The sequence below is a fragment of the Stylophora pistillata genome, chromosome 4, assembly GCF_964205215.1.
Source record: "Stylophora pistillata chromosome 4, jaStyPist1.2, whole genome shotgun sequence".
Taxonomy (NCBI): domain Eukaryota; kingdom Metazoa; phylum Cnidaria; class Anthozoa; order Scleractinia; family Pocilloporidae; genus Stylophora; species Stylophora pistillata.
This window is the reverse complement of record NC_142522.1, coordinates 37,797,994-37,819,192: the sequence shown is the minus strand read 5'-3', so window position 1 is coordinate 37,819,192 and position 21,199 is coordinate 37,797,994. Positions and strand designations below refer to the sequence as shown.

The window sequence follows — 21,199 nt, the reverse complement described above, 5'->3', positions numbered from 1 at the left end:
CTAACCTCACAAAAAAATGGCAAATGGGACCAGTGTGTTGTGGCTAAATCCTTTAACTTACGTGAGTGACCAAGCTAAGACAGAATTTCTCCATACAATATCAATACAACATCAAGCAGAGAAGTAATGTGAAAAAGGAAAAACATCAATAAGGGGACGATTAGTTAATACAATACCAAATTCTTTAAACAAAATCATAAAAATTGAATTAGAAAGATGGAAAGTTTTGAGCTCGGTAAAGAAAAAGCGGAAAATGTTTCTTTCGTCTAGTCACGAGCGTGGGACAAAGAAACATTCTGAGTCCCCGCGCCGTGAGGAATCGAGTTTTTCTTTGCCCCACGCTCGTGTCGATACGAAAAAACACCTTTCGCTGTAATGAAAGTTGTAAGGCAGACAGTAATTACTTTAGAAATTTTGGGAGCTAAAAGGTTTAGGCCATCCAGAGCCCTGAATTAAAGAACAGACCATGATCATATAGTACCTTCCCCGCTGGTATTGACCTTTACTTACAGCTTTCCATAGGAATATAATATATATAAAACAAAAATCTAGGCCTTGTGCCTATAACAGAAGTATTTTTAGACACAATGAAAGTAGTTCTTGTTGATCATCATAGAATATTAACTCCACTTCAAACAGTTCGTCATCTTTAATTCTCTTTAAACCCTGAGTCATTATTTTTCATGAAAAACGACTCTGGTAATTCCTGACTTAACCGTGAGATACAGCAACCAGTGCACGGACTGGCTTGATTGTTTTACTTCGTAACACAACTTAAGTAAGACGTTTATACCAATTCAATACTAAACTCCACTAAGACAGATTTTACTGCTTGGTGAAAGACTCAGGTAGGTAGATGCTATGTCTTTGAGGATTTAACTAAGTACTGATGGTACAAAAAGTACTGAATAGTAATAGACTAAATTAAAACTTGCAATTCCTTTAAAATGTATAATTTTCCTGGGCCTTGAGCAAATATGGCATTTATTTTATTAGTTCATTCCCTAGGGAATGGCGGTGCTTGAAAACGTCAAATTAAAATTTTCTATATATATGCGGAAAAACATACACAAGAAGTAGATAATAACCATGTACTCCATTAGTCAAAAAAACCTATTGTTAGTCTTTTACCAAAAAAAAATGTTAAAAAGTAAAGGGAGTAAGTTAGTTTCTTAAGAAACTGTGGTGCTGCATCGGTGGGGCAGAAAAACAAGATAATTTGGTTTTATCATGAATGAAGTTCATAATATAAATTGCCCTTACCAAAATTGAAGCATGGCTAGTATACTTTTTGTCTACAAAGAGTATACACTGTTTGTACCTCACTGTTGTGGTGTACATATTTAGTATACATCAAATATATATCATGCAAAATTTAGTCTTGCCATTTAACAATGTATACTATTTGTATATCACTGTTGCACCAGGGCTATGATGTATACTGTAAGACTGTGGTGTATAATTGTTGTAGACATTGAATGTCCTAAATACCAAAACGTAACTTAACTTCAAGAGTAATGTATACTAAGAGTATACATCCATAGGAGCTGAGTCATACATTCTACCTGGTTTTCAACATGACGTATATTTATTGTCTACACTGCCAGAACTGTCTGACATCTAGGATGTAAATTACAAAATTTACAACTGATATTGACAACAATACAATTTTTCCAATGATACTCTTTCATATCATTACCATAAAATCTCAGTTATTTAAGCAAGTGCATGTGTAAAACATTGATGGCTCTAGAAATTTCATATCAAGTTGTAAGTGTAAAAACTTCAGTCCTTTTCATACTGATCAGGAAAAATTCCCATGAAGGAAGTACTAGTTATCATCTCCACAGTCAATGCAAAAGCATAATTGAATAATGTCCTCCACTGGAATGGCAGTGATACAATTGTCACTCCTCAGGACTGGAACCAAATGAGGAACAGTAGCACCAGTGTAAACATCATTAGTAATAACAAGGTTATTGTTAAGTCTCAGAAAATTTATCACGGCATAATAAAGTGGTTTTTTTACATTTGCATTTGTCATCACAAGCTGAAGGATTTGGACATTGCAAATTAATCTTGATATAAAACAAGATGTGCCCATAACAAGGTGATGGACTTCCACTGCCAGGTTTGACTTCAACAGTATGGTTGTTCCTTCTAGTCATGCTCTTGTATGACTTGGAATGAAACTGTGGTGCTGCATCGGTGGGGCAGAAAAGCAAGATAATCTGGTTTTATCATGAATGGAGTTGATAATGTAAATTGGCCACCATGACTTAGAAACATCTTTACAGTGGCCGATTTACATTATCAATTACAAAATATACCAGTAACTACACATTTGTCATAACTATTAGTGCTTGGCAAAGATTTCTGATATAATTATTTAGAGACAAGTATGTACAGTAATTTATCATGGCATGAGTGCTGAAAGTTTCTATTAATCACTGAACGTTCTATAAAACCTCTCTCTGCTAACCAATGGTTGATCTCGTTTATAACATCGGCACAAAAATGACAAGCACTGAACACACCCAATTATTAACCTCTCTCTTATCTTGGTGGTACACCAGAAAAACAAGATGAAATTTGTAAAGCCCTGGCTGTTGATCCCAATGCCCTGGAAGAAAAGCATACAAAGTAGATTTAGTCATACAACACCAGGGTACCATTCCAAAAAAGCTCTCCCCCTCCCCATCCCACATTGATGCCCATCTCTCCTCCCCCCCTTCCAACCAACAGAAAAAGAGATGGTACCAACAAGCCATAAATTTGGATAATAGTAATGATATGTAAAATATATGGAATTGTCTTTTACAGACAACCAATGGGTTTGCAAAATTAACAAGCAGATCTTTCATTGAAAGATATAAGAATGCTAGGAATGCCCTAGGAAACATATAAATTAATGTTACCACCATTCAAAAGTAAACATTGATCTGTATTAAATAACTGCATGCTTTTTGGCAGTTCAGAGATTATTTACCCATTTGAAAACTGACCTCAGATGTATTGAAATTTTGATTACAAATTTCACTACTTTGAAACAAAAAAAAGACTCATGCAAGTATCTAGTCTGCACACACAAAACTTAGAATATTCATGTAGTTCACAAACATGTACTTCTGCTAGTCTAGTCATGACATAGATCAAAGTATTTTTTAGTTAGAAATGTTCTTTTGTGTAGCTTTGAATCAACTGTTCAAACAAATTTGTAACATTAGAGATGGAAAGAAAAGAGCAATTGAGACTCTTGTGCCAAACTTGGTGATTCTCCAAAGCATGCTCAAGACCACAGGTAAGGTGTAGCAATTAAATCTTAATATTACAGGTCCATTATATTTATTAGTGATAGTACAGGGCATTGTTACTTACGTAAAGAATTTCAAGCCATTGTAAAGAAGAATCCAGCTTCCCTTGTTCATAGAAATGTGTTAAGAGGAGGAAAAATCTTATGGTTCCCCATATATGCTCCAAGACAAATACCACAGGAATAAATGTTAACTTGTGGTGATCATTCTTGCAACATGAGCAGATTTCCATGTAAAAAATGCACTTCCTGGAGAAAATCTTGACTTGAGCTAGAAAAAAAGAGAGGAAAGTGTTGATTGCAGTGTAACTGTGCCAGTTCAAGTTAGACTGATTATGAAGTGAGCAAAAAGGAAAAGGAAGCTACAGGTGGCAAGTGAAGGAGTGTATAGGCATACACTGAAAATTAAAGAGAACCAAGTTGCATTAGCTACCAGTATTAAGCTTAAGGTGTAAATTTCCCTGCTGACTTCATTAGTACATAAAATGCAAGGTATACACTTAGTTATAGGAATCTCATATCTTTCTTGTCCTCAATGAGTTAAAATTACTTGGTCCAGCCAGTTGTTTATAGGATTCTGAACACTGGACTGAGAAGACCTACTTTAGTTGGAGTGCTGACTGAGTTATTATCATAATGTTACTATTTTGGCATTAGACACATCTTTATATCAATGTGCATATTCTCCATACTGTTCTATATACTTAGTTTGAGATGCTGACATGGATAATTCGTTTAACAGTGAACAGCTTCTTTAGTTGGTGATCAACTCCTTAATATTCTTATGACCTTGATGTTTGATTCAGGGCTTCTAGCATAAGGAGAAACTACTTGCTAGTCACTCACTCAGGTTAAATTTGACGGTATCTCTCTCCACTTGAGGGTATGAACTCAGGGAAGAAACTGTCATGCTGGGAATACTAGTGGAAGAACCATGGAGGGGCTACATTTCCAGTCTCCTTTCATACAAAAGACTGGGTTAAACTTTGCCAGGCACAAAGGGGGTCACTTGGCTAAGGTCAGACTTGACTTTTTTTTCCTCAGAAGACATGTGCTGGAGGTGGGTCATGATACAAAGGAGGTAATTGTTCCAAAAACAAAGGGGAGTGACAGGATTTGGTTAAATTTATTTCATTTATAAACAAATGCTAATTGATGTTGTTGTGTTCTTGAGACAGCTATGCACACTTAACTCTCCCTGTGGGTCTGTTCCCTTAAAGGTATAAATAAGCCAGGATTATTGGCAAACTGTCTGGGAAACTTGACAAAAAAGCTGGAGGAGATGACTTTGATAAGAATTTACACCCTTGCACTTTCATGCAACAGAAAACAGGATAAGCTCAGCCTCAGGTTGGGCCTTTTTTGCTTGAGTGCAAAAATAACCTTTTCCTCCGAGCACTCTTTATCAAAAATTTTCCACCATAATTTCAGTTTTTTAATACCTCTCTTCTTATGCGCTGCTTAACCAAAATGTAGAACACGGTCATGGTAATGTATGTTATGATGGTCCAGCCCTCTCCTGAAATGGCCACCCAGATTCACATTGTCTTCCAAGTTTTTTCCTTCCAGATGCAGCACTTGTACCCAGTTTCAAAGTTTGCCAAAAATTGAACTCCGTTTAAGAAATAGGCAACCACAGTGATCACAAAAGGTGCTCCCCAAGCCGATATGTGAAACAACTTTATGAACAGTCTTTCTGATTCTATGGAAATCCTTCTGCAAATTGTTAAGTAAAAATAGAAGGACAAATGAACTGTTCAAATGAGCGACGAAACAAGCGCCATAATTCGTAGTATTTGTGCGATGATCGGAGGCGAAGTAGGAAGAGTGGAGGCCAAGTATATATTTAACGCTCTACACTTGATGGGAAGAGGAGCTTACAAGATCAAGGCCTGAGGTCAAATGAACTGTTGCAAAATCACATCAGGATATTTATAAGTCGAGCGCGGTTGCTAGGTAATAAGAGGATTTAGGGCTAATCCCACAGTATTGTCACCTCAAGTGTTGGGGCGAAATAACCTGTTGATCCCAATCTGTCCTCCAAATAATCTACGATGGTTGTGCCTGCAAATAGGAAATCGGCGACCGGAATAAACACGATCATCCTACGAGCGGTCGTTCGTAAATCGGGCGACATCCAGAACGCGCCAAATTTACCCTGTTTCAAAAAAGGCTTCGGAAAAAAAAATCCAAATTTTGAAAACAAAGACTACTAGTCTCTGGGAAGTTCTATTGTTATCGCTATTGTTTTCAGATCTTTTCATTGAACAAAGACTGAATGCATAATTGATGTATGAGGTTATATGGTACTCTTGCCTAGTTTCTTCTACGTGCATGTTACAGGAATAACAACCTTTGATTCACATCCCCACATGTAAATTCGACATCGTCAAAAGGGAAAGTGAAAGTTAGCATAGAGATGTACAGATACCTTAAGAAGTCGCCCTCAGTAAAGCGCCAATGTTGATTCGTTTGATTTCGTTCATCCTTTGAAGCCTGAGCAGTTGGAGTGAGAAAACTGGACAACCCTCTTTTCAAATTTTAGGTCTCCAAAATTAAATGAAATGGTAGAGAACACGTGGGGGCAAGATGACTTTCATATGCAATGCTGCCAGTGTAGCCATAACAGGGATTCCGTCACACAATGATGGAGGCAGAGTAACCCACATGTGACCGATCCCCCCTCTCCCCTAGGAAAGCCGCATCTATTTTATTGTCGTCCGTGCGAAGGGGTGGGGAGTTTGTGCATCGCCTAGCTGGGCTGGGGTGGGGAATTTGAACCGGAACTTGAGGTGTTTAAAATTCGCAAGCGAATGGCCCACAAGAAAACGTCTTCAAGGTCTAGGTTGTAAGACTTGACAAGAGATCAGTTTAAAATCTTTCAGCTTTGTCAATCTATTAATAGACAAGGTCGTTGGTTTGGCCTTTTATAAAATAAAATTGGATAGAGCATTTGAACACATTTTTGGCCTCAAGGGCTGGAATTCGAACCAAGCAATCTACTAAATTCTAAATTTCCGAGGAGTTACACGGAGGATTTGTAGATCGACCCGTTAGCAGCCTCGCGGGGTACCGCTGGATTGGGTCGCCTTTTTAACTATTGGGGTTGCATTTTCATTGTGTTACTACAATGGACTCGCAGCTTTTCGGGGTTGTTTTATTTTTTTATTTTTATTTTTTTGGGGCGGGGGAGGGGGGGGGGGAGATTATTCAGGTAAGTTAGGATTTAAAGATGAGAAGATATGTGGATGAAAATTTGTTACCGTGTCGCCAAAAGTGATTATAAGATGGGGCAGGGGATCTAAGAGACCAGCGGCACGTACCCCAGAGTACCTCACCCCTTGCCCTCGGTCAGCAGAAATTAGTTGACATGAACAAGTGAGTGGGCTGTAGGAAATCGGACCGCAAAGCCCTCAAGCCCTCCCCCTTTCAAAAGAGAAGAAATAGTAAAGTTAGGATCGAACTCACAGCTTCCCCTTGCCGCGAAGTCCGGTGAAATATTTTACATATAGGTTGTGACAAAGCGAAGCTTGGTTACATTGAAACATCATTTTCGTCTCCTATTCCATCCCTTCTGGAAAACAATTCGTACACGCGCTCTTTTTATAGGAAACCACAACATACTTTAAATCACTAAAAAGGTTATAAAAATAAAAATCGATGAAATTTTAAGTTATTTCTATTTTCTCTAAGGAGGCAACAACTAGACCTTTTGGAGAGGAGATCTGGAATGCGTAAAGAGAAAGGCAAAGAGGGGCAAGGCTGAAGTGTTTTGTTAAGATATCGAGGTCTCAAATAAAATTGTAACCACTGAGTTAAGAGTGTCGATCACACGAAGACTCGTTTGTGTACACGAGGGGGATGAACTTGGATAGCCTTTATTGAACATCTTGTGAGTATCGAGTCCTAGGGGTCTGGAACCGAGTAATCTTCCTGCCCAAAGATACTAAGAGGCCACAGACTCGAATGAATTTTAGAATCGAACCCACCGTTAGCAAATTGGTTGCCATGAATCCAACCATGTACAACACTTGAACTGATATAAATCTCGCTCTTCAGTTCAATTGCCATTTACATTGTGGTGCGACGCGTTCTTTCGTGTAATATACTTAATAGTGTTTTTTGCGCTATTTTGAGCACAATTCACATCACGCTGCGCACGCGCGCCATAAAAACTGCCGGGTTCGCTGTGTGCAACATTTTTGGGCCGTGAAGTTGGGAGACTGGGCTCCAATAACATTTTCCGTGCGTCGTCGAGATCGGCCGTTTTGTACGAAGCCTAACGACAATGTAGTTCGATTGATCGTCGATTTGGCGCCAATATTGCATTCTACGAAGTGAGAGCTTCACTTTGATACCAAACATGGCCGACCTTCTCGTTACGGTCTCTGCAGGTATTGCAGGTATGTCCCCACTCGAGTTCTTATTTGTGCTTAAGCGTATCGCTAAGTAACAGTTGCTAATATTTGGCTTCATATAAATTTCGTCTGTCTACAGCAAGAGTACAGTTTTTCACCAAGAACTGTGGAAAAGCAATGGAAGAAGAAACCTATGTTTTTAAATTTTCGGTTCTCACAACCGATTAACTGTGCGACGGCCAGGAAGAGCGAGCTATTTGGTCTATTTGGTGCAGCGATGTGTGAGAACATATCGCACTTTTTAAACAAGAGGCAAAAAGATAGTTAAAGGGCTTTACGAACAACAAACTCGAGGGAACGTTTCATTTTCCATTTTTTGTGAATCATCACTCAACACTGGAGCACATCAGCTTTTGCTGAATTTTTTATCGTGTTTAAATAAATGCTGTTGTTGTTGTTGTAGCAGTGTTAAAGAAGACGTCATAAACATTAACCTTATGGCTCGAAGGAAGGCTAAAGTTTACAGCCGGTTTAATGTTGGGGTTTTTTTGAAAGAGAAAAGGCGTTTAAGAGATGAAGCTGCCAAGACTCACAAAGTTCTAGTCAAGCAAAAGGCTAAATTATCAAACCTTATTCTGAAAGTAAGTATTCATACCCCCCCCCCCACGAAAAATATTTTTAACTCCTCACTTACATACATTTTAGAGAGAAAATAAATCAACATATTATAAGTAAGCTGGCATCCAGATCTGTGCCTTTGCAATCAAAATATTTTACATAGAAGCCTTATGGATTTGTGTCTATTAACATTCCCACTCATGATTAAAAAAAAAAACAACAAAAATAAAAAGTTAGACTATACTGGCAAGGACACTAAGGAAAAATTGTCAAATTTGTTTATATTTGCTGTAAACTTATGTGCATTTTCATATAGTGCAATTACAGAGTCTGCTGGTTTGACTTAACTTTACAACTATATACATGGATAATCAACTTACATTAATGAGCTAAATGACATGAATGTTTTGTTTCATTTTATCCTTGACTCAATAAATATTTTTCTTAATGTTCTTGTATATAGCAATGAGTTAAAAACAAAGTGAAATTATTGAGGTTATGATCAATTTGAACCACGGCAGATACAAGCATGTACCAGAATTGAATCATTTCACATTTTCCACCTCTTTAAAGTGTATATGACACGAAATTTTTTTTTTTGTTGATAGCTAGTTCCATGTGTATAATAAACGGTTTGAGAGTTTAAAATGAATGAAACAATTTTTTTGGTCGATTTTTAGCGCCCGAAACACGCTAAATTTATGTGTAAAATTGTTCCCGGAGACTGGGCCGAGAATTGGGACTCGTGACGTCAGGTTGTTTGATCCTATGATTGGCAAGGTCAACAACTTTCAGTGTTTTCCTTGTAACACGCTGTGATTACTCGCTCAATTCTATCGTTTCACGCTTCGAAATGTCCAGCGATTCCGAGAGTATTGAGTCGTCTGACTCTATAGAAAGTATGGATTGTGGAATAAGCGACAGTTCTGAAGAGGAATGGGGAGTTATCACTGGTGTGATAGCTCCATATCAAGATGAGCCGCTCGCGGACGAGAACGACGAAGAAACTGGCGTTTCGAGCGAACAAACCGATGTTGATGGACTTACCCCGTCAACTCTGGAGGCTAGATACGAGAGAACTGTAGACGTAGACTCCTGGTTAGTAAAACTGGTCCTTTAAAATTCCTTGTATATATACTTGTAGCAAATCTTTGTTAGACAACAATTCATTTTTGCTGTCTTCTTCAGGTGTCGCTGCAAGCAATGTAATACCGGGACGTTAGTTGGTTCCCTGGAGTTTCGATGTTGCAGAGAGGTAACAAATTCATCTGCAAAGATGGTTTTTGATGGTTCCATTGAACGGATAAAATGCATCACACAACACGAGGACTACGATGCGATTAGGAACCGCGCAGTTCTTCTCCAAGTGGCTCCCTTGTTGAGAAACCAGGATGGTGGGACTTACCGTCGCCGAGGTGGAGTCAGAAAACGAGTCAGTACATTTTTAGTAAAAACATAAATAAAAACATACAATGTGTAAACTAGCATAATCACTTTGCTGGGCATAAAACATTAAGCTTCAGATAAATCAGGGTAAATTAAGGCACCTCAAGCTATAAAAGTTGACCAAGTTAAGTTAGATTTTGCATTTACTTGGACTTTTATCTGATGCACTGACCTAAGGTAAAACAGGAACTAATAAGATTGCTTGCAAAGTAGCTTGTAGGAAAATGTAAGCTTGAGAAATGCCCTGCAGTTCATTATCAATTCCTAAACATAAATATTTTTTATTTGAATGTGTGTGTCATGGAGAGGTGAAAGGCAGGGTCCTGTAGTAATGTAGAGCATTCTTACACACCTTCCTATATAATTTTCATTGTGCTTTTACTCTAGGTTCATTAGAGCTGTTGCATACCGATGGACCACAAGGTGGCTTTGTGGCTACATGGGCTGGGATAACAGAAGACCACTACCAGCCTGTGTTTACCATAATATCAGAACTAAATACCAGTCACAAAAATTAATACCAGAGGTTTTGCTGCTGCTCATGACAGAGACTAGCATAGTACACGTAATCAAACCTATGACATGATTGTTCTACACTGATTGTCTCGGTAAACAACAATTTTCAAGTTGATTTTCATGGGTGGTTGTTTCTTGTTCTATTGTTTGGTAATGTATGGACTGTGAACCAGAAACAGCTTAGGTTCTACATGCACACTAGTTTGACTAAATTTAAAATTTCAACTTGTTGTAGGTACAGTGCAAATATTGTAAGTCGATGAATACAGTGCAATGCAGGCATGGAAAATTTAAAGTAAGAAGGAAAATTGTACCACGCAGAAAACCTTCCTGTGACAAAAGTTTGGTCACTTTATTTTTTGCAACGGCTTTTGTGACTTCGCAATGGTTTTTGTCATATTGAGCAATTGTAAGGTCGTCTTGAAGTGGGTTGACTGCTGCTTGAGGTATTGTCACTGATAGACATCTGTAGTTTTGCCTGCTCTGCTTCTGTAAAATAAATAAATTTATTTAATTATGTTAGTGCATTTTTAGTTTGTTTGTTTAGCATCCTTTTACTATGGAAAAAACATGTAGAAGATATCCTCCGTGGAGACAATCACATTGTGCATTACCATGATGGCAAACTTGTTCCCAAGGTCTATCTTTTCCCCAGTTCTAGTGGGTGGGAAGAAGATAGACCCTGAGGACAAGGTTGCATGACAGTTGGTACGTAGAACATTATGTCATATTTGAACATTGCGCTTCATGAGCTTTGAAGAGTCAAAGCAAACTAACCTGGTGGAAATAGTGACGTTTTCTTCGTTGCCTTTCTTGCCTGGTAAAACTTTACAGCATCCTCTTTATTTACTCTGTCTGGGAACTGCTGGTTGAGGGGTTCTGGTACCCTTGCTGCATACTTCTCATCTACTTTCTTCATTTCTGCCTTTGGCAAGGTGAAGAGAAGATTCTTCAGTGTGTCAACATACCCTGAAAAGATCACAGCCCAATTCATATAAAATGTCGACGTCATTTGAAAAATGTGCAACAGTGTTTTATCAGATATAAGGAAACAAGGTGAAGCAGAGTCCTTTACACAAGATGCTGGTCAATAGTACTTATCATGGTAAAAAGAGTGATCTGACTCTTAACAAAAGAGCATAACATTTCCTACACTTAGTTCAGTGTAGCCACTGTACTTTTAAAATCATAATGGTCAATAATTACCATAGCTAGGTGGAGATGCCACCTCTCTAACAACCTCTTCTCCCAGTTTAAATTTTGGATAAGTCACCCGAATGTATTCTTTTCCATCGCTTGATGTTTGGGTTTCTCTTCTGAGGTTTTCATTAAAATGCAAGCTTGCCATTATATGCCTAGAAAATTTTACTTTAGATGAGCGAACACATGAAAATCTGAAAATGAGATTGTGTATGATAATGGTTGGAACACAAGGGAAAGAACAAAGGAAAGGAATTAAGGGGATGGGAATGTGATAAATGATAACAAATACTGTTTTGTGTAGTTGCATACATTGTAGACATGTTGCATGATGTCTGGTCAATAGATCATGTGTAACATTTAGCAGTCACATACCCATTCATTTTCAAAAATGACAGTTTTGAGCTAAAAGTGCAATACAAAACACTACTTTGGCCATAAAACTTCCAGGAATACTACATCTGCAGAGTGTAAAAGGAAAAGGATAAAATATTGTTTGCAACATATTTAGGTGGGAGTCACTGTAATACAACTTATACATAGCTACAAAAAGAACCTAACCAAGAGTAACAAATCAACTTGGGATGCCAGGTGTTTAGGGTGGCATGGAAGCCTTCTAGGCAACTTGTCTGGGCATCTGGTGAGAGTTTTTTTATGTCATTCAGAAGGATCTTTGTCAACAGCAATTTCAATTTGTCATATGCTGCCGTGCCTACCAAAGTATTATTGAACAATTTTAAAATGACCCACTACATTGTACATTGTTGAGATTAGAGGATGTAATGTGAACATGTTGATGATTCACTAAGGTATAGGTTTTAGCAGTTCAGTTTGCTTTCAGCACGGCAAAACCGCAATTAGACACGGACATTTTACACATAAATGCTTCCAAAAGAATAGGTTATTTACATCAGAAAAACTTACACATGTTAATGTTTATGATCGGAGATCACGAGAAAACGCTTACCTGTCGCCTTTTGCGATCTGTCAGAACTTCAGGACCTTCTGGTAGAACTGCATGTCTTGTTGGAACAGAGCCCTTGATAAGAACTTTGTTCCGTTTTATCTGCGTCATACCGTCCAGCGAAAATGCCAAGCTGCCCTCGTAACAACTTTGCTCAAAGTGAGCCGAACACAACGAGGCATGTTTGGCAACAGGTTCGCCGAAATCAACTCGGTGCCGCTGCACGAATTTCACCCATTGGGCTCTCACTGTTGGATTTACAGGAAACTGGTGCATCGAAATACCTGGTGTGTAGCTGGTACTCGTACAGCTTCTATTGTTGGGCGCCCCAGCCACACAATAACGTCCACCTTTCCGTACTGGCCTATTCTTTTCCGCCATAGACCACTTTCATAAATGGCTGCCGGATTAATATTCTTTTGTTTAAACTTAAATTTTCCCGAGTGGCCTCGCTTGAGATAATGTATTCTTGTGAATTTTGTACTGAAGAACGAGGCCACCCTGTCAAATTTATATGTATACAAAAGAATTGTAATGCGACAGCCATTTATGAAAGTGGTCTACTGAGTCAAACAACCTGACGTCACAGGTAAAGTTCACGTGACCTTTTGGCCGCGCGTTCGAGGGGACAAATTTCAAGCCAACTTAGCGCGTAGTTTAAACGAAAACTATGTATTTATAATTATTTTCAACGATTTTTAACTCTCGAACCGTTTGTTATATATATCGAACTAGCAGAAAACAAAAAAAAAAATTTCATGTCATATACACTTTAAAGGTAGATGAAGTGTCTGAGGACATACAAGAATTGGAAGAACACTTGCCTGAAGCTGGCACAGCTATCCCTCAAAAACAGAAGGCCTTTCTAACCAGGCAGTCTATCGAGGCAAGATGCAAAAACCCGACTGTCCTCCCTTTTGATGATAAGAAAAGGCCATCTTCAACAGTGGAGACACAAAGAAGGTCAGAGACATACCAAGCAGCCAAAGAAATACATGGGGCTGACCTAAATGATAATACTCCAGCACACATAGGTATTCTTAGTACAGCTGAGAAAAGGTGCCCTACAAAGATACTAGTTGACTTTATGTCAAAAAGTAAGAAGTTTTCCAAAAAGGTTTTTCCTAAACTTTATAAGAATGCAGCAGAAAAATTTGAAACTTCAGACATAAACATGCTTAGAAGTGTTTCAGTTTTCTATTCAAAAGGGGTAATGGGTAAGAAAAAGTACAGATCTGTGTACAGATCTCTTTCAATGACTACCAATCCTAAGAGGAAAACCAAAACAACACGCATTCAAGTAATGTCATGTTCCTTGCCTCGGTTAGTTCCCTATGACAAACTTATCAAGTTTCTCAAAGAAGTTGACATAGGAACCTTAAAGAGTGTAAGAGAGAGCTTCTGTTCTGATTTGGAACCTGAGGATCAGGTTGATGGCTGTTACAGAAATTTAACAGAATGTCTTGTTAGATTAGCAGCTTTCTACCTTACAACATTGAAAGCTGAAGATTTTGATTGGTTTGGGGAACCAAATACTTTCCAAATAGCCATTGGTGGAGATGGAGCCCCTTTTGGTAAATTTGACCAGTCTTGTGCCTGGCTCATTAGTTTTCTAAATGTGGGTCACAGGGTTTTGAGTAACAAAGATAACTTTTTGATCTTTGGGAGTAACTGCTCAGAACAAAGTACAGCAGCCAAAAGGTACATTGCAATGATTGCTAACGAAATGGAGCAAATAGAGAAAGGCTCATTTGATGTTAATAACACCATCATTAAAATTAAGTTTTCAGAATTCCCCAATGACATGAAAATGTTGGCTTTTCTGGCTGGGGAGCTTCCAAACAGTGCCAAGTATTTTTCAACATTTGCTGACATTTCAACTGATCAACTGCTTGATGTAAGCAAATCATTTGGCCCAGAACCCCATAATGATTTCAGACCATGGGAATATCATAAAAGATTATCTGTTGCTAAGAAAGTTGGTGACCTCAAGGATAAATTAATCAAGACTCAGTTAGCTTCCAACACTAAACGCAGCAAAATAACAGCATTCATTGCTTCTAGTAAGAGTAGGCAGGAGTTTGAGCCACTCATTGGTAAATTCATTGACAGAGCACATTTAGATCCTTTGCATCTAAAGAATAATGCCTGTCAGCATATCCACAAAATAATGTTGCATGAAGCTATCCAAAAGTCTGCCCTTGGAGGTAATGTAACAAATATGAGTGGGGTACCTTGGGATTCTCCATTTTCCAAGTTTGTACAGGCACTGAAATCTAAATGCCAGCTGTCCCGCTTAGCAAACAAAGTAACAAGGTGGTTTAATGAAACAAAGGCAGATGGGAAAGACTTTGAGTATAGATTTACAGGCAGAGATTCCAGGTTGTATTTACATAATTTTATGCATCTAGTTGTGTCTTTGGAGTCCCCTGCAGACACTGCAAGGCAAACCTTCAGACTGCACACTTTTGCATTTGTGAGCTTGCAACTAAGAAATGCAGTTTCTTTATTCTGCAGAATGACTATCAGTGATGATGAAATTAAAGTGCTGTCTTCTTACTGCACCAACTATTTCAGGGCTTATAGTTTTTTTTATTGGGATAGTAACACCTACTGTATGGAAAATAGGTCACATTGTCCCTGTGCATACCAAAGATGTTAAGTCCAAGTATGGAAAGGGCCTTCAGTTACCTCAATGGAAGGGAGGGAAGCTAAACACATTGCTATTTCAAGGTACTCGCAAAACACCAACTATGGCATGAGATGGCAGCAAATTTTTCGCCATGAATTTCTTTCTTTAATCTGGTTAAGGGAAAGGGGATATAACCTTGAAAATTACATTCCTTCAAAGGACAGGTATGTCCCTAACAGAGTTGCCCTGAACAACTTCTGTTTTTGTGGTTGCCCAAAGCCAGAGGTGTCAGAAAGGTGTGGGTATTGTTCACATCCACATAGGCAGGCTATTTTGCTTTCTTGTCAATCAGGAAAGCTGGCTGTTGCTAAGAAGCTCTACTAAAGCAATTTTTAACTCAGTGAAATCACTGTCCTTTAAAATGTGTAAAGCTTTGCATGTTGGACAATCAAAGTGCCTTTCAGAGGTTTATGTACATTTTCTGCAACAATTGTCTTTGATGTGCAGTTAGATCTTTAAGTAGTTACTTGCAAATCAATGTTAAAAATTGGGCATGAACTATTACTTGCATAACTTGTTTAAATAAGGTATCAAATACCAGTTTTTTGAATTTTACATTTCAATGCCTGTATTTATATTTGTGTATGTTACTTGCTGTATTTGTATTCACTGACCATGCATTAAGTACTGTTAATGTATATGAATAATTTATTATCATTCCATTGAATAACATGTATTACAACAAACTTTTAGTCCATAGACCAGAAGTATTTATGCATACCTTACATGCATTGTAGTAAAGTATTAAAATTTTCAATTTTTATTTGTCAAGAAGAAGTGTTCAGAGGTTTTAAAAACCCATATTTATTTCCAATCTTGTAAACAATCAACAATGCAAGAATCTTATTAAAAGCATTTTTAACAGACAACAAATTGTATATAATAAACTTAGTCGTGTAAAGGAAACCCATGTATGTTCCAGAAACCATAATGACACGAAACAGTCATTTGCCGCTTTGAATACTTGTAGTACAGTTTGAATTCCTTAAACCTCGAAATAAGGACTTTTGCTTTGCCCTTCCCAGGTGTCTTCCTTCTCAAGTAACTTTTCAACTGCCCTATTGATTTTCCTGTCAAAATTCGAAACATGTAAAAAACAGAAGGCAAATATGCAATTCTGATTGAGAGGCCCTTACGATTTCCTTCGATGTCTACATTGCTCCTTAGCTCATGATTTGTTGTGGTTGAAAAGGCCCTTTTAAGAGCTAAAAAAATTTCCTTTGGAATGTCACGGGTAAACTCCAAATACCACGGTCTCCTAATTCGCTGACGAGCTGACAGCCTCCTGTAGATTAAATCCAACCATGTACAGGCTTCGTCTTTTAGCACTGCCCCTGTGTTAAGTGATGATTCACACAGAATGGCAAATGAATCGTTCCCTCGAGCATGTTGTTCGTAAAGCCCTTTTAGATATCTCTTTGCCTCTTGTTTAAAGAGTGCCATATTTTCCCCCATGTCACTGCATTCTGTAAAACAATTGACAGCCGAGTCTATAGCTACAGTTTTTTGGTCGCTTTCCTCATCTATGGAGTCTTCTAGCTCTTCAGTGTCACTACGAGTGACTTCTTCAAGAACATCCTCAAATGCTACCGAAGCCGCCATTTTGAAATTTGTTTTGCATTTTGAAGCGCGCGTCCGCTGTCCCGAGATGCGATCACTCCGGCTTTTTTGATGGCGCGTGTGCCCAGCGTGCATTGACGTAATGTGCACGTGATTTCTAGGAATCCGCTGGGCTTTCGAGGAGTGAAATTTCCTTACCGACATATTGCATACAACTCTCCTGGTTAGTGGAACAAGCTAAGCTTTTTAAGGATTACTGAGACACAGCCTATTTCATGCACAAACGAACCGACTTGTCACAAATTGATCAACCAAAAGTTGTCGTGGCTGGCAAAGGACATCGTCGTTACTTGTGAAAAGGTAAGACTCGATTTTAGTAGGTTATGTTATAGGCTTCGAATTCAACATATTTAATTAATGTAAAGGCGCAAGATGATTTCTACATTATCAAGTGAATTTAGTTTCTTGCATCTTATAACCAGGCGTACAGAAAGTATCAAAACTCGAAAGGTAATAACAGTATACGTACTTGGATTCAACTTTGAGAGCCGAGTAAAAAACTGCCCGCATCGAAACATTTCGGAATCAAAACCTTTAACAGTCCGCCGATGTCGAGTTACAAATAGGCAAATCTTTATTTACAACACGGCAACAGCACGACGCTTAAATTCGATGGGCACGATTGTACGCGAATCGTTATTTCGGAGGCATCGATAAAATCGACTGTGTCAGTAGCCGATAGAAGCAGATATGTTTCCTTTTACTGTATTCCAAGTATCCAGAGGGTATAACTAACATTTCTGGTTCCTTCAATACCTCTTAAGATGCAAATTGGTGATCTTTACTGGTTCAGTCGGCAGACATCCATTTAAAGCCTATTTTTTCCGAAGCGTTCACCACTTAGGACGGGAAAAAAGATAGAACAGGGTAGGCTCATTGATATGGAAAACTGAAACTGTAGCCCATATCTAAATCAATTTCCTCTTTGAGTTGGTCTCGAAAAAATTAGCTTTACTGATGCCAGAGAATGATTACCCTGAAAACAAAGTTTTGTAGCTAAATCTGCGGTGTATGTCAGGCGAGCGAGTCTCGCTCAGAGCTCAGTAGCAATATATTTATAACACTCGGTATCGCCGTTAGACAGTTAAATTTTTTTCCCCTAAGACGTACCACTAAAGAATTATCTTTTGAGATAATGATGCCTTGACCCCGAGCAGAATTGATAGCTGTTGTAGGTTCTCGATGTGTCTAGAATAAATCATTAACTTATTCAAGGACGTTATCGGCTTATATGATGGCAAATACTTTATTCCGACCATCAGGTGGGTCACCACGTAAAATAGAACCAGATAAACATGACGCACTCGACCGAGTTCAGCGATCTCTTCATTCGTGAAGCTTGATTCGCAAACTGGACTTGCCATGTTGCGCCTCTCGTTGTTTGGTAAATACTTGCTTAAATGAAAATTTTTCTTTCTAAAATCAAGAAACTCGATAAGACAACATGTAAAACTAGAGACTCGAAGAAAGACTGCGCGCTATCGTTTTAAATTCCGAGACCGTATTTGGTTTGATAACGCACTGCTGATTTATTTCTAAGCGCAGCATGATAATGAATTCTAAGAAACCACAGCGATATTTAGTGACTCACTGAACTTGGCGAAGGAAAAGTTTTCGATGGTATGTTGAGAAACGGTTTTTTTGGTCAATATAAAAAAAGCTTTGTGAGAGGTACATTTCCTCTTTTTGTAAATGAGCTCTCGAACAAACGAAGTGCAAGCTGATGCTAGCTTGTTCCTTCTCGACGGGTAACAATCGATCTTAGATGATTATGTAGGTTCCTAATTCCAGTTATATTTATTTTCTTGCTTGGGTTGCTTTCCTTATTGACAAAGTAAATCGTGCCCTAACCTGGCATGTCATAACTAAGCTGTGAAGCTGTCGATAAGTGATGATCAACTTCAAAGAAATAAAGATAGGCCCATCTGCCATGCTGGATTTACCTATGACAATAAAGCAGAAAATTCACCTGTTTCGAAACATTGCCATTGTTCAGCAAATTTAATGTAGCTAGCAGTTGCTCAAGCATTCTTCCTTTCTTTCCTACCTTGTTCTTTTTATTTTAGCGGGGCAATAGCTCAGCTTTAAAACTTAAGGGACCTGACTTATGAAGGAACACTTTTACTCAAATGAAACTTTACTACTGCTGATTAACGTGGACACGTTCTGGGGCAGAAAAACATGACCCTTCTTTTTCTGTGTTTAAGGTTGTGAGAATGAACAACTGATGTATTCTTCCTTTGTAACTCTTTGGAATTAATTCCAACTCAGTGTCCATTCTGTATCTTTTCTAGAGTCTCCAGGTAACCCCTATTCAAAGATTTTGTTGTCTAGAAAGGAAATTACCAAAGAAACGGCGAAAAGAACACGGTAAGCTGTTTAAAAATATCACCGGAAGCTTCATGTACGAGTTATTTTGTACACATTGCTATTGTTGCAACTGGGTTTTATATGTAGCATTACCGTTGACAAGTTGCGATTTATACTCTCAGACTCTCAGTGTTTACGAGCTCATAGGGTAACATTCTTTCAAAGCCTTGTACGCTTCATTTGTCTGAAACGTTTGTTGTAGTGAACATTAAATATGAACATCGCAAAATTATGCAATATCCGATTTTGGGGCCTCGTTTGCCAATATTTCCCCCATGAAAAGTAGAGGCCGGCCCGAAGAGATTTTAACATATTTAAAAACTAGAATATTATAATCAACTAGGTGCTTAGTTTCAGATCCAGAATCATTGCACTTTTAGAGAAATTCATCCTCGGAGACCCAGGGGCTGTGGGTCGATTTCAAGTTAGGGCATGAAGAGCCCCTGGGGACATTGTCTTACAAGACTAGTTCCAAACGGTCGCATTCATTCTGCCATCTGATTGGTGCCAGAAAATCTTTGTGTTATACTGCCCAATCAGAGTGAAGTGTGCTTTAGAGTCCTTTCGTGTGTTGTAACGCGGACAAATACTAAATGCTCAGTTGCTCGCTATGTTTGTTTGTGCCGTGCGACGAAATAACTTTACGTGATTGGCAAAGTTTCAGTCACAGCAAATTAAGCAAAAAATCTAGAAAGAATTAAGCTTAAATCTCGTTTAAAGTTTAAAGCGACATATCAATGACTGCAACCATCGTGTTGTATACAAACCTCGCAAACTTTTAAACACGCTCTCTAGTGATACCTGCAAAAGTATGCAGTATAATTTCCGGTAAGATTTTCGCGGACAATCTGATCGATTTCCCTTTTCACCTCACGCAAATCTCCGTCACATGGCCCAAACAAATATAGCGAGCAACTCAGCTATTCGTCTATGTCCGTGTTAAAACACACGAAACGACTCCAAAGTACACTTCCCTCTGATTGGGCAGAAAAACACAAAGATTTTCTGGCACCAATCAGATGGCAGAACTAGTCTTGTAAGACAATCTCCCCAGGGGCTCTTCATGTCCTAACTTGAAATCGACCCACAGCCCCCGGGTCTCCGAGGATGAGAGAAATTCAGATATGCGTTTCCCCTGTTTTACCCAACAACAAAAATGACCGAAACTATGCCGAGATAAATAATCTATTGGTGTACTCACATTCACTGTCAGGGAAAATTAAATGCATTAAAGTAAAGACGAATAATGCCACTATGTATGGTGGAAGTACCAATTTTTAATGTTGTATTTGGCTTGAGATAGAGAAACAAACATTTTACCCTACATTTGCGATGTTTCTGTATGAGAATAAGGCCCCAGGCATAAAACAAGCAGCCGTTGTTGTCATGGAAACAAGAGTGCTGCAACCTTTAAAAAGGGCATTTTTTTTGTGCATCTGCCTGAATGCCTAACTGTATGCAAAATTTGAAGGGGGTTTGAAAATTTTCATTTCCCAAGATGTTTGGTTCTTACAGAGACTCGTTCTTAAATGCTGTGTCTTCTGTATAGTTAAGCGTGAACAATGATCAGCTTTCGATCAGGTTTGAGTGGAAATTCAATTAAAGCACTTCTTACATTGATGAGAACCGAACGATTACTTAGTCGTGGCAATCTAAGTCAACATGTCATAGTCCAAAATTATGTGAACAAAATTATGAGAGTGAATTTAAAGGCCCGTGTTCCAATAATCTCATCGGAGATAAATGATTTTTTAAATAAACCATTTCGCGCAGTACTCATTCCGTATTCCTTGAATAAGCAACAATACTGAGTACGATCCAAAAAACACTGAGCCAGGTAAATAAATCTGCCTCAAAAAAGGAGTTACTCATGAGGACCTAATATGGACTGCAATACAGCACTCTGATGCCTTCCATTAAATCACTTTACTGAAGTATAAAAATTTAGAAAAATAGAATAAGGAATGGCAGGTTGGAATCCAAACTGAGCTAATAAAAGATCACTAAAGCATTCAACACCGTTGTATCAAGCGAGAACTACGATTCAAAGTTCCTTGTTAGAATCAGACGGAGTGGATGAAATATAATATAAATCTACTTAA

At 38.4% G+C, this 21,199-nt stretch overlaps 2 protein-coding genes and 2 pseudogenes across 11 annotated transcripts; 2 read left to right on the top strand and 2 right to left on the bottom strand.

Moving 5' to 3' along the window:
- Window positions 1-1,566: 1,566 nt before the first annotated feature.
- LOC148733601 (uncharacterized) lies at window positions 1,567-5,958 on the bottom strand. 6 transcript variants are annotated; one of them, XM_088756142.1, is made up of 5 exons: window positions 5,745-5,958; window positions 4,756-5,377; window positions 4,160-4,272; window positions 3,379-3,584; window positions 1,567-2,623 (listed from the first exon to the last, which is right to left on the bottom strand). In XM_088756142.1, the coding sequence occupies exons 3-5, from the start codon at window positions 4,221-4,223 to the stop codon at window positions 2,444-2,446; spliced, it is 450 nt and encodes a 149-aa protein (XP_088612268.1). In that variant the 5' UTR covers window positions 4,224-4,272; window positions 4,756-5,377; window positions 5,745-5,958; the 3' UTR covers window positions 1,567-2,443. The 6 variants fall into 6 exon arrangements, 4 of the variants coding, with proteins under 4 accessions (XP_088612268.1, XP_088612267.1, XP_088612266.1 ...); XM_088756141.1 differs by having other exon boundaries at window positions 4,756-5,029; XM_088756140.1 differs by lacking the exon at window positions 5,745-5,958 and having other exon boundaries at window positions 4,756-5,729.
- A 2,909-nt stretch (window positions 5,959-8,867) lies between these two features.
- LOC148733600 (uncharacterized) lies at window positions 8,868-10,770 on the top strand (annotated as a pseudogene). The gene is made up of 3 exons (XR_015999722.1): window positions 8,868-9,387; window positions 9,478-9,721; window positions 10,123-10,770. The product of XR_015999722.1 is annotated as an uncharacterized LOC148733600 (transcript).
- LOC111347446 (THAP domain-containing protein 2-like) lies at window positions 10,579-13,186 on the bottom strand. Of its 4 annotated transcripts, XM_088756144.1 has the most exons (5): window positions 12,419-13,175; window positions 11,827-11,912; window positions 11,458-11,606; window positions 11,029-11,220; window positions 10,579-10,740 (listed from the first exon to the last, which is right to left on the bottom strand). In XM_088756144.1, exons 2-5 carry the CDS (start codon window positions 11,832-11,834, stop codon window positions 10,646-10,648), a joined length of 444 nt encoding a protein of 147 aa, XP_088612270.1. In that variant the 5' UTR covers window positions 11,835-11,912; window positions 12,419-13,175; the 3' UTR covers window positions 10,579-10,645. The 4 variants fall into 4 exon arrangements, 3 of the variants coding, with proteins under 3 accessions (XP_088612270.1, XP_088612272.1, XP_088612271.1); XR_015999726.1 differs by lacking the exons at window positions 10,579-10,740; window positions 11,458-11,606 and having other exon boundaries at window positions 11,083-11,220; window positions 12,419-13,184; XM_088756146.1 differs by lacking the exons at window positions 10,579-10,740; window positions 11,458-11,606; window positions 11,827-11,912 and having other exon boundaries at window positions 11,083-11,220; window positions 12,419-13,185.
- A 128-nt stretch (window positions 13,187-13,314) lies between these two features.
- Window positions 13,315-16,527, top strand: LOC148733599 (uncharacterized; annotated as a pseudogene).
- The last annotated feature ends 4,672 nt before the right edge of the window (window positions 16,528-21,199 follow it).

Excerpts from the sequence above, each read along its gene's own strand:
- LOC148733601 (XM_088756142.1), bottom strand. The coding sequence starts at position 4,223 with ATGACAGTTTCTTCCCTGAGTTCATACCCTCAAGTGGAGAGAGATACC. Across the intron at positions 3,585-4,159 it reads TACCGTCAAATTTAACCTGA|CTCAAGTCAAGATTTTCTCC; the intron begins GTGAGTGACTAG and ends CTTTTTTTCTAG. Across the intron at positions 2,624-3,378 it reads AATGGCTTGAAATTCTTTAC|GGCATTGGGATCAACAGCCA; the intron begins GTAAGTAACAAT and ends CTTTTCTTCCAG.
- LOC111347446 (XM_088756144.1), bottom strand. Across the intron at positions 11,221-11,457 it reads GGCATCTCCACCTAGCTATG|GGTATGTTGACACACTGAAG; the intron begins GTAATTATTGAC and ends TGATCTTTTCAG. Across the intron at positions 10,741-11,028 it reads AACGTCACTATTTCCACCAG|AAGCAGAGCAGGCAAAACTA; the intron begins GTTAGTTTGCTT and ends TTTATTTTACAG.